Raw genomic sequence first — 12,163 nt, 5'->3', positions numbered from 1 at the left:
CACATGACATCACTCGAGGTCAAAGGGCAGGTGCTATCACCTGCATTTGACAGAGGGAACACCAGGGCCCAGGAATGTCGGGGGATTTATCTGCCGTCAGACAGTTCACTGGAAGCTCGGCCACGGTCACGGCTGCCTAGCTGGATGTCTAGTGCATGGCCTGCCCAGCCCCCATCCCTAAGCTCTGCCCACCAGAGCCTCCTCCCCGGACCTGGAAATTGGGACCAAGACAGCACAGTCTCGCGCAGCCTCAGCTGGTCTCGTGAACGGAGCAGCGTATTTTTGGCCACATGGATGGAAAAATACAGAAAGTCCATCAGTATATGAAGGGGGGGTAAAAAAAGTGTGAGAAGTAGAGGGTGCAAAAAGGAGGCGCTGTGTTCCCTGCAGCCTCTCGGGTCTCAGCCACGAGCTCCCGGAGGCCTGACTGTTCAGGACTTGGGTTCCTGGTGACACCCACATGCTTACAAGACACCCTTCTGTCTGCTTATGTCAGAGGCAGCTGGTTTCCGATCCATCGGGGTAAACTGAGATCGGCGGCCTCAGTGTCCTGAATTCCCCCCACCAGCCATTCTCACTGCACCTCGCAGAGCAGAGGCTAACAGACTCCCAGAATGAATGGCCGCCCCGCCGTCTTGCCAGCGCTGCTCCAGCAGATGGCGCAGGCACAGCCGGCTCCCTCCCGCCTTCGCAGTGGAGAGCCTGAGCCTCAGGACTTGACCAGGATCACACAGAATCTGCTGACGAGAACCCCCACTCTGGGCCTCTGTCTTTGCTAAAAGGTGATCTGGATATCCGTGGCCGACCGAAGTCAGAGAGCGGGTATTGGGTGGGGACAAAAGCCAAGGCCCGTGATGTCGGCCTGTCCCCCCAGTGGCCCTTGTGACGCAGCCCTCGGGCGTGTGCATTCGTCCACTCACTCACACATGCCCACTGCCCCACGGAGCCCCTTCTACGCTGGGCATGGCCCCAGGCGCTAGGGACACAGCAGGGGGCGTGCTGATCTGGCGCTCCTGTTTCTAGAGGGACAAGACTTGTGAACGAGATAATGTGGACTCAGTGAGCGAGAGACGCCACAGACACAACCAGCAGATATGACAACGAGGAGAGGGTGGGGACAGGACTGCTTGGGCGGGGTGGTCAGGGAAGGCCTCTCTGAGGACGGGACATCTCCTGGGGACGTGATGATGAGGAAGACGCAGCCATTTGGGTTGGGAAACGTCTTAGCAGGAGAGGGAGCCGTAAGTTAGGAGGTCCTGGTTGGTCCCTGGCACCTGGCGTGTTCACGGGACAGAGGAGCCTCGTGGGACATAGGAGGGAGCTGGCTTGTTCTAAGTGCATCAAAAGGTTTCCAAACATGCCATATACTGCACCAGCTGCTGGGGACTCAAGGACAAAAAGACACTGTTTGTGTCCTCAAAACAGGCCAGACCTGTGACCTGGCAAGCTCAAGTAGTGGCCACAGAGATAACAGCATCCAATGAGGTCACACAGGCCAGACTCCCAACCCAGCCTTGAGGCCCAGAGGGTTGGAGGCTGGAAGGCCAAGTAAAAACCAGAAGGGCAGAGAAGCAGAGGTGGGGAAGGGCAGGAGGGAAGAATTGGGGACCTGGCTGGCACCGTTTGGGCAAAGACCCGAGGGCAGGAGCCCAGGACACTCCCAGGACTGGACTGACACACTCTGCTGTTCTCCTACAGTGACCAAGTTCAGGATACGGTTTGGCTCACATAACCGTGAACACACCCAATTCTGGTCCTCACGACAACCCGCCCACGAGGAGGCCCTTCTGGGCCATCATCACACTGCCAGCCCGAAGGACAAGGCCTGCCAAGCACCTCACTCCCAGCTACCTCGGAGACCACGGGATTCTGGGACAGCAGGCACTGGACGGCCACTTGGCTGAAAGGCCTACGCCTTTGGGTATCTGAGTCAGATGGCAGCCTGTCAGCTTCAGGTAACAGTGACACTGACCTCTCCAGAGCAAATCCCCAACTGCCTGTGCAGCTCCCCCGGGGCTGTCCTAGCTGGGAAGGAAGGCGGGTCCTCTGTCCGCTAGCTCGGCAATGAGGTCACCCTTTGAGTTAATTGATAGAACAGCAGGATGAAGGTGACATTTCCAGAAAGATCCAACGTTTGGGACAGAGTAGTGAGACCGGGTGGGGCTCTCCAGGGAGAAGAGAGACAGGGCAGGGCTGTCTCAGGTCATGTTTGCAGTTGACTCTCCCCCGGACTCCAGATCGTGGTGTCTGTAGAAGCTGACACCTGACTGGGACATGGGATGGTGAGAAAGGTGAGCCGGGGAATCAACTCTAACTAAGACATAAGTTAAAAACACATGAGCCTATGACGCCAGGACATGTACAGGCCTGTGAACCGCAGGAGGAGGCCCCTTGCAAGAGCGAGCAAGACCTCAGTCAACCCCTGCCAGCAATGTGGTTCTCTTAAGTGTAAAACACAAGGGAGCGGTCCATTCCGCTGGCGAGCAAATCATGCAAATTATAGCAATAAGGGGATGTCATTGTTCTGTCTATTAAATTCGAAAGCATGTTTAAAAATAATAATACAGGGCTTCCCTGGTGGCGCAGTGGTTGGGAGTCCGCCTGCCGATGCAGGGGACATGGGTTCGTGCCCCGGTCCGGGAAGATCCCACATGCCGCGGAAGGGCTGGGCCCGTGAGCCATGACCGCTGAGCCTGCGCGTCTGGAGCCTGTGCTCCGCGACGGGAGAGGCCACGGCAGTGAGAGGCCCGCGTACCGCAAAAAATAAAAAAAATAAAATAATAATACATAAACCTGGGAGAGGCACAGTGAGACAGGTACTTTCCATTTGCCAACAGAGCCTGCTGTCTGGGGTGCAATTAGGCAAAAAGGTATCCAGAGGTTTAACATAACCATAGACCCTGACCTGGTGATTCCACCTCAAAGAATCCACCCCAGAGAAATAACCGGAGATGTCCACAAATTTATATGAATGAGGATGTTCAGTTCAGCACCGTGTATATACAAAACAGAAGGAAAAAAACAATGCACATTTCTAACAACAGGAGACAGGTTCAATGACTAGACACGAAATGACCTCTTACATGACCGTAAAATGTTAAATTTTCAAAGAGCTATAAAGACAGGTAACTCTCACAACTCAGTAAGAGGAAAAGAGTCAGTAATAAGATATATAGTATAATATCAATTTGTTTAAAATATATATATGTGCATAAGAATAAAACCAGAACTAAACACAGTAAAACTTTCATAGCAGTGGGATTCTGCGTGGTTTTTATTCTCTTCATGATATTTATCTACATTGCCCAAGTCTACAAAGGACCTGTTATTTTATAATCAGAAAAATAAAATGCTTTTATTTTCAAAGAAAACGAGTCACCTTGGAGTCACCTGGGCGAAAAGGACCTGTGTGACCTCCAGGCAAGCATCAGCTTGTGCTCCTTTGGCTGAATTACTGTTTCTTCTGTCAGTATGACAACAAGTCCCCACTCATCTGACCAAATCAGGCCCTCACAGCATCTGACATCAGGAAAGGGAGGTGGAGTTACTGGGAGATTGGGGGGCAGGCTCCCCCAGAAGGCCGCGAGTCTGGCCTGCTAAGCAGGCAGGGTTAGTGATATAACTGGTGAGCACCCCACTCGCCATGAACCCCCTCCTTGACAGGATTCTGCCTGCAGGGTCCACCCTGCAGGGGCTGAGCCACACCACAGAATGCCCGGGTGCTCCAGGCACTACAGTGGACCTTGTCTCGGAGGCTTGTACCCACCCAAGGGGCCAGGGTGAACAGACTCAAGGCATGACATGCAGCCGTGTTTAATTTCCCCCCAGTCCCCGCTTCTCCCAGCCCTTGCCTCCCCACAGCCTCCCTTGTCAAGGTCCCAGTTGCAGCTCAGATCTCTCCCCTGGGGCTGTGGGCTGTGTCCTGCAGGCCACACGAAGCCACGGCTGCAAAGGGAGGTGACAGAAGGTGCCTCACTGTTCGGCACCCCTCACCCCCAGGCCCCAGCTCCTGCTTGGGCTTCTCCCATAATACACACTCCGGGCTCCGTGTGGTCCGTGTCCCCGGGGAAGCCTGCTGGCTCCATGCACCTCTGAGCACAGAGACAGCCCCTTGCCTGCCGGCTATGGTTCCTCATACCCAGTGGCCTTTCCCGCCTGAGGCTCCAGGCTCAAGGCTGGGACATATGAGATGTCCTGTGAGCCCACAGCCCCGGGCTGCCTGAGTGATCTGCCCCCTCCCCACCGCACAGAGACTACGGCCACCTGGATTCCAACAGAGGGGTCTCTGGAGGGACCTGGTCTCCCCAGGCCTCAACTTCCCAAACTTTAAGACACAGACAGTCTTCCCTTCCCTTGAAACCATAGAACTTTAGAGTTGGAAGGAACCTTAAAGTCCTCCTACCCATACTCCTTTGTTTACCAAAGAAAAATCTGAGACACAGAGAGACAGGAAAGTCGTATAACGTCACACAGCATTTCCACAGCTGCAGCAAAATGACTTCCCCCTCCAGCACGGTTTTCAAGCTTTAGTGAGTGTGCACTGCAAGCCCCTTTCAGGGGCTGGGGGTGGGGGGAATTAAAATGCAGATCCCCGGGCCTCACCCCCCAGGCACACATCCAGTAGGTCTGGGGCCCCAGGAATCTGCATGTCAAACAAGCTCCCTAGGTGATTAGCACACAGGTTTCTCATCACCCGTGTGTTTTCATTCCCTACCCACCTCACTGGGCTGCTGTAATGGGAAGGCAATGGGAGGGGCTGGAGGGCTTTTTAAAGATCACTGTCTGCTGAGAAGGTGCTCATGCTTCCCTGTCTCCCCACACCTTTCCCATCTCTCCCTCTCTATCCTGCTGGTCACTTGAGCGATTTCCCAGGTCTCTTGCTTCCAGGTCTGGAGCCCTTCTACTGAAAGAGGGATGGTCAGTGTTCCCTTGATGGTATACTGTCCCACTTGGCCCAGGACCTACTATCTACTGGGAGAACCACCAGACCAGGTGCAGAATCTGGGGCTGGAAGGTCAGCTGTCACCCATGAGAGTCAGGGATGGTAGGACAGTGCTGGGGCTATTCTCACCCTCCAGAAAGCGTCAGGATTGGGGTCAGATGCTCCTGAGTGCAAGCTCTTCTCAGTCACTAACGATGTGACCTTTGCACCTCGTTTGCTTCTTGTTGGGGAAGTTGTGGGTAAAGGTACTTGCCAGGCGCAGGTATTGTATTAAAAGAGACGGCACTTATAAACCACAAACCACCGCCGTAAGGTAGGGCCACCGGGCAAAACACAGGACGGCCAGTAACGTGAATTTCAGAAGAACAGCAAGTAATCATGTGTGTGAGAACATCCCAACAGGGCACGGGACACACTGATACTAAAATATTGTGCCGCGTTGATCTGAAATTCAGAGTGAATTGGGCATCCTGGAGTTTTGCTTGTTTGCTTTCTTGTTTGGGGTTGGTTTGCTTGTTTGCTGTTGCTAAGGTGGCCAGTGGGCATTCTGGCAGGCGTCCCCTTGCTCTCTTCCTTCAGACCCAGCACCGGCAGGCCGGCTCCCCGAGTTCTCAGACCCAGATGCCTCCGTGCCCCGCTTCCCCATCAAGCCCTGAGGAGCCTGCACAGAGGGGACCGGCTGCCCCGACGGGTGGCTGAGCGCTCCCATCAGCAAGGAGGCTCACTGGCAGACGATCACATTTTTTTTTTTTGCGGTACGCGGGCCTCTCACTGTTGTGGCCTCTCCCGTTGCAGAGCGCAGGCTCCGGACACGCAGGCCCAGCGGCCATGGCTCACGGGCCCAGCCGCTCCACAGCATGTGGGATCTTCCCGGACCGGGGCACGAACCCACGTCCCCTGCATTGGCAGGCGGACTCTCAACCACTGCACCACCAGGTAAGCCCCGATCACATTTTTTGTGCTGTCAGAGCTAGTCAAGGTCACTTGCTCAAGGTCACTTGTTCAATTTGCTTCTCTGGGGGAGGAGGGACAGGGGAGGTGAAGGAAAGACAATGAGGGTGGGTCCCCTCTGCTCCTTCCTCTGAATTCCCTCCCCTGGGTGCCCGCCTAGAAAGCCTTGGAGCTTGTGCCCCATGGTGCCTGGCTTTCCTTCGTGGGAAGTGGGTAGTCAGCGTGGCCAGGGGCGGGGGGCGGGGAGCCAGGAGGCCCTGGTGCATTCCCAGCTGCTTCTAATTCTCTGTGTGACCTTGAGCAAGTCACTCGCATCACCTCTCTGGGCCTTCCAGAGAAAACGGGGTAATAGTAACAGCACTAATGCTTGTTAGTACATACTGTGTGTCAGGCACTGCTCTAAGTGCTTTATAGATAATACCCTTTCAATCCTCCGAACTAGTGAGAAGTAGAGGCAGGATTTGAACTAAGCAGCTCTGTGCCAGAGTCTGGGCACTTGGCCCCCTTGCCCGCTGCACCTGTGAAAATATGAGAGGCCCAAATGCAGGAGGAGGAGGGAAGGGGGTGACTGACACCTAGCGATCACCTAGATCATCTACTCCTTGCTAAGATTACCACACCCTCCACAGAGCTGACTTCGCGCAACCCTCGCCGCAAACACGCTGTGGGATTTTGATCTTCAGTCTGAAGTCAGAGGCAGGGAAACGGAGGCACAAAGAAGGTCAGGGACTTGTCTAGGGTCATAATCTGAGTCTACGTGGGAGCTCAGCTCTCCCACGTCAAGGCCTGGGTTAGGTGCTTCGCAACCGCCCCACTTCCGGTTCACAGAGCTCGGGACGCTGCTCTGGCCACAGAACATGGGCAGTGAGGTCAGAGCCGCTCTCAGTGCTCCACCCCAGGAGATGCCGGAAGCCCCCATGCTGCCATGCTGCTGACTCCATCCTCTCCCCGCCTGAATGAGACCAACTCTTCCCCAGGGCCTGGACACTGTTCCTTGCTCTGGACCCGTCCATCCTTACCCCCAGCCACACATCCTCATCTGATGGCTCTTCGTTCCTACATTACAGACAGTAGGAAGGATAACATTTTATATTCTTTGCTCTTTAATTTACCCGCTTTATCTTGACAATCACTGGTCAGATGGATTGGTCAGCACCACTGTGTCCCAATTTCGCACAGGAGGAAGAGGAGGTTCAAAGAACTTTCCCAGAGTCACCCAGTTTTTAAGCCAGGACTCCAGTGTACACCTTCCAATCCAGGGCTCTGCAGAGGCCTCAGAGGGCAACCAAAGTACTGTAAAGATGACGAAACCGAAGCCCAGACAGGATACCTGTCCCGGTCAAGGTCACAGCCAGCCACGGCACAACTGAGACTGAAATCCACAGCTCCTGACCCGTCACCCCTAGCCCTCGAGTGAATGATGGTGGGAGCCAATGACAGCACCTCAACTGACAGCTGGGGTTCATGATGCCAACTCTACCAAGAAGCAAAGGCAGATGCCATGAGAACCAAGGGGAACCGCCGTTCAACAGTGACGTCTGCATCTGGACCTTCCTGTCTTCTGGTGGGGAGGGTCTGGGGAGTGAGTGAAGGCAAAGTTTAAAGTCAGGCGACTCTGTACCTTGCAGGTCAGATCTTTTTAGGACTTGCTCATGTGGGAGAGCCAGCCTGGGCTTAAAGTTCCAGCTCAGGGACCCGTGTCTGCAGAGAAGTGACGGCCCCTGATACCTGGGATTTGTGCTAGTGACAGTACAGAATGAATAAGCGAGCACAGGAATTCCGGACACAGATGAGCAGCATTTCTGAATTCTCAATAAATGGAAAAAATATATATTTACCCATGATAAATCCACATCTATGTCACCTTTTATACTGTGGGTCTTTCAGCTCTGGTTCCTGTTCTGACAAACCCTCGGGGTCAAGGTGAGAGGTGGAGTCTGGCTCTGAGAGGTCGCTGCTCACATGCTCACCAGGGGAAGCCTGGAATCCACTGAAAATAAGGGCATTTCACCCGCTCCCTGTCATGGGGCTCATTCTTATGTATGCTGGAGTCCCCTCTCCTCAGCTCTGCCTTTGCTTCCTTCCCACTGGCCTTCACAGGCTCTCTTACCTGCTGTACCCTTATGTTCCTGTCTGCCAGGTGGGGACGTATGTCCATGTCACTGCCAGAAAAGTGCACGAGGCAAGCAAAGGGTGCCCCAGCCCACAAGACTGTTCAGCAATTTCACGTCTGGGCTGAAAAGCTACTGAACGGCCAATCTTTACTGCATGACTGGCTCTTAGCAAGCTGCTGCTTTTCCTCACCAGGAATATTCCTCACTCCTTTTAGACAAAGAGCAAACTGGGAGCTGAGAAACAAAGACCTACTCAGGTTACAGAAGCCCTTGGAGAGCTCTTAGAACTGGTGGGCTCCCTCCCCATGTTCAGTGTAGTGAGATGGGTGCTGAAATGCTACCCACGGGGTAGGGTGTCTTCCACTTAGGAGGGGCCCAGAAATAACCCACACCCACCAGTACTACGACCCAAAGCCCCACAGGATGATCTCGGAAATCCAGGTCCCAAATACTACTGGAGAAACGGGGGAAAGCAGGGCAACCAGGCCCAGAATCTCCAGAGAATCCCAGATGTGTCCCTCCCCACTTCCCTTCCCTAGCAGAGTCCCAGGGAAAGTTCTGGGAACCTGGGAGGGTTACACCCGGAGCAACTCTCATCCAGGACAGTGGCCGTGGGCGCCCAGGCCTCCCCTTCCAGGCTCAACGCGAGGCCGCTGCCCTAGGCTCTCCCCGCGCGCTCTGCCTCACTCCTTCCCGCCTCCCGGTCCGGCCGGCAGGCTCACCTTTGGGCAGCTTGGACACGTTCTCCTGGATCCAGGAGAAGAGGTGGGCGAAGTCGCAGTCGCAGAGCCAGGGGTTCCCGTCCAGGCGCAGGGTGCGCAGCGCAGGCAGAGCGGCCAGGGCGGCCACGTTGAGGCTGCGCAGGTTGTTGTCGTTGAGCTCCAGCACCTGCAGCGACTCCAGGGTTTCGAAGGCGGCCTCGTGCACGCCCGCCAGGTTGTTGTTGGCCAGGCTCAGCTTGACCAGCCTCCCGGCCGAGCGGAAGGCGCCGGCGCCCAGCTGGGTCAGGTTGTTGTAGCTGAGGTCGAGGAAGGCGAGCTTGGCCGAGCCGCTGAACGTGCCCTCCTCCAGAGAGCGCAGAGAGTTGTTCCTGAAATCCAGGTAGACCAGGTCGCCGTAGAAGATGAAGAAGCCCTCGGGGATGTGCTGGATGCGGTTACCGGCCACCAGAAGCTTGCGCACGTCCAGGGGGAAGGGGTCGGGCACGCTGGGCAGCCCGCGGTCGCGGCAGTCCACGGTGTGCGGATCGGTGCAGGCGCAGCCCGCGGGGCACGCGGGTCCTGGCGGGAGCAGCAGCAGGAGGCTACAGAGCCCCAGCGCGGCGCCGGCGCCGGCGGGGGCGCGGGGCGCGGCGCGGGGGCGCATAGCCGGGACCCGCGCGAGCGGCGGCGACGCGGACGCGGCTCTGGGGCCGAGCCCTGGCGCGGGGCGGCGCGCGGGGTTCCGGCGGCCAGACGCTGGGAGCCGGAGGGCTGCCGGGGCGGGGAGGGCTTGCGCCCGGGCGCGCGGGGCGATGGAGCGCAGCGCGGACCGACCAGGGGAGCCCGGGAGGCTCGGGCGGAGGGGGCAGCTCCGGGGAGGGAGGGCCGAGGGACTCGCGAAGGATTTACCCGAACAGGAAATTAACCCTCTGGAAAATCCCGGGAGAGAGGCGGGAGCGGCAGGGGTGGCGGAGTGGCCGTCCCAAACGCGGCCCCGCCCGGGCAGCTTATTTCCGACACCGGGCAATAAGACCTGTCTCGCGGACTTGGCGCGGAACACTCGACGACCAAGTTCAGTGACCAAGCGCCCCCAGCCCCAGTGGATTTCAGATGGCGTGTCACGGTCGTGCGCCCCGCACCCCCGCGCCCGCCTGGTGCCAAAGCGCGCTCCCCGCGCGCCACCCCTTGCAAAAGGGAGCGCGACCTGGGTCCCTCTGGCTCTGCGCCAGGGCATTCCCGGCGGGCTCTCTCGGGCCGCGCCAGGGGCTGTTGATCCGGGGTTGGGCGGGGCTCCAGAGGGCTCCAGGGAGCTCCAGGGTGGCTGGTCCTCCTTCCACCTTTCCTCCACCGGCACTTAACCCATCTCAGTGAGACAGGCGGGGTCAACCAGGGAGCGCTGCCAGGGCCCCCGCTGTGGCCCGAAGGAAAGCCAGGGGCCAGTCAGCAGTTTCCACGCTGGCCCTGAGTTTGTCGGGGAACTGGCAGCCACCCGGGCGCGGATCTGCTGCTGATCTAACCAAGGCCCAGCCGAGAGGCTCCCTCAGAGGCCTCAGAGGCCAGGGTTCCCAGCTGTGTGGCCTCAGTTCCAGTGCTTCCACACTCTGGACCCCGTGTGCCCCATCTGTAAGATGGGAAAAGGTAATATGCATGACACCAGCTTTGGGGGAGGAACACAGAGTCAAGAAACAGAGTTTAAAAATGATCTTTTCGGGCTTCCCTGGTGGCGCAGTGGTTGAGAATCCACCTGTCGATGCGGGGGACGCGGGTTCGTGCCCTGGTCCGGGAATATCCCGCGTGCCGCGGAGCGGCTGGGCCCGTGGGTCTTGGCCGTTGGGAGTGCGCATCCGGAGCCTGTGCTCCGCAGCGGAAGAGGCCACAACAGTGAGAAGCCCGCGTACCGCAAAAAAATAAATAATAAAAAATAAATAAAAATGATCTTTTCCCTCTTAATTTCTACTCCATCCTCAACCAGCCCCCAGCTTTGGTCCCCAAGGAAGGTGGTCAGGGCGGTGCCAAGGCTGGAAGGACAGCAAGGAATGGCATGTGTAGCCTCAGAGCCTTCACCAGCCCCCAAGTCAAACTCCTTTCCCTTCCCAACCCCATTTAGAAACTTTTCTAAGGAGAAGTCCCCACAGAGCCACCAAGAGATTGTCCTGCTGTTGGCTATTTTGGTCCAAGTGTCCTGGAATTGATAAGCTCCCCCTGGACCAAAATAACCCAGGAACAGCTGTTGGGCAGCAGGCCCCCAGAGCCCGTGCCCTGGCCCCTGGCCCCATGCAGATTGATGGAGCCTTGAATTCTGAAGCCACAAAGCTAAGCCCTGGCCTTTTTCCAAAGGTACACACAGCTTGACGCCTTCCGATGGATCAAAGCCTCAGCCTCTGGGACACAGCCACGGGCTCAACAGAGCCCTGGGTGAGGAGGGGTACAGAGCCCTGAGGGAAGCTCTGAGGCACTTGGGAGCCTGCCTACACCCCAGGCCTCCACACCAGACCTCCTGAGTCTCCTGTCTGTGTCCCCACTCTCCCAGGGTCCCCAGTTTGTCTTGGTCATCCCCCGCTGCAAGGGCTCAGCCCCCATTCTGGTCTCATCCCTTTGATGAGGCAGGTCTGGGGGAAACGTCTGAATCGTCCCAGAGTGGGTGAACACCCCAGGCTGCATAAATAATGCATTATTGCCGTGTCAAGGCAAAGGCAGGTGGCAGAACAAACGGGTCCCCCCATTACAACTCTCCAGGAACACCCTGGAACGATCGGTTACACCCTCCACCCCTCCAGCCTCAGGCTTGGCTCTGGTCCCTCACTCTAGCACTGAGGGGAACCTATTCCTTACCCGTCTGAGCCCCTAGCATCGTTGCTCGGGGCATCTGCGTTTGGCTGGGCTGCCATCCTACACACGTGCCCCCCTGGGCCTGTGTGTCTGAGAGCACCTACCTGCCTGCCAAGTGGTCTGGTAGGCTGGAGCCCTGGCCGGAGTGTCAGGCCCCTGGACCTGGTCCTGGCCCTACCCTTAGCCACAAAACCTTTCACAGGCCACTCGACCTCTCTAGGGAAATACTTCCCAGTCGGGGATCCTTGGGCCCCCTGAGGATCAACTCTTTTCAGAATTTCAAAAACTCTGGTGAAAATTGGGCCTTTTCCTGTAAGGAGATCACCCAGAGCAAATGCCGCAGTTCTTGGCAATGAACTCAGTGATAGCCCTAGTTCTTCTGTGTTGAGCAGAAACTGGTGACTTTGATTCATGGAAACAGATGAATTTCTACCTAATAAGTTCAGAGCATTTAGCAAGGGCCTGCAAAACAGGGGGTTGCACGGTTGTAAAAGAATCAAAGGGTCCCCGGTAATGAAAATGTTGAGAAATGACACTCTGGGCCTTGACTGCCTCATCCTGAAACTAGAGGGAAAATACCTTCCCTCTCCCCTTCCACAGCCACTGTGAAGGCAACGTGGGGAAAT

At 56.7% G+C, this 12,163-nt stretch overlaps 1 protein-coding gene across 1 annotated transcript in view; it reads right to left on the bottom strand.

Annotated features, from left to right (window-relative positions):
• Nucleotides 1-9,372, bottom strand: part of LRRC38 (leucine rich repeat containing 38) — a gene marked incomplete at its 5' end in the record, with an annotated part of 34,958 nt that extends 25,586 nt beyond the window's left edge. Inside the window, one exon of the mRNA XM_082652297.1 lies at nucleotides 8,730-9,372. Within this exon, the coding sequence (XP_082508423.1) occupies nucleotides 8,730-9,372 (643 nt within the window). The remainder of the gene's footprint in view (nucleotides 1-8,729) is intronic.
• Between the last annotated feature and the right edge of the window lie 2,791 nt (nucleotides 9,373-12,163).

Source organism: Grampus griseus (genome assembly GCF_964374135.1).
Source record: "Grampus griseus genome assembly, chromosome: 1".
Taxonomy (NCBI): Eukaryota; Metazoa; Chordata; class Mammalia; order Artiodactyla; family Delphinidae; genus Grampus; species Grampus griseus.
The sequence above is the reverse complement of the archived record's forward strand: the minus strand, read 5'-3'. Positions and strand labels throughout refer to the sequence as shown.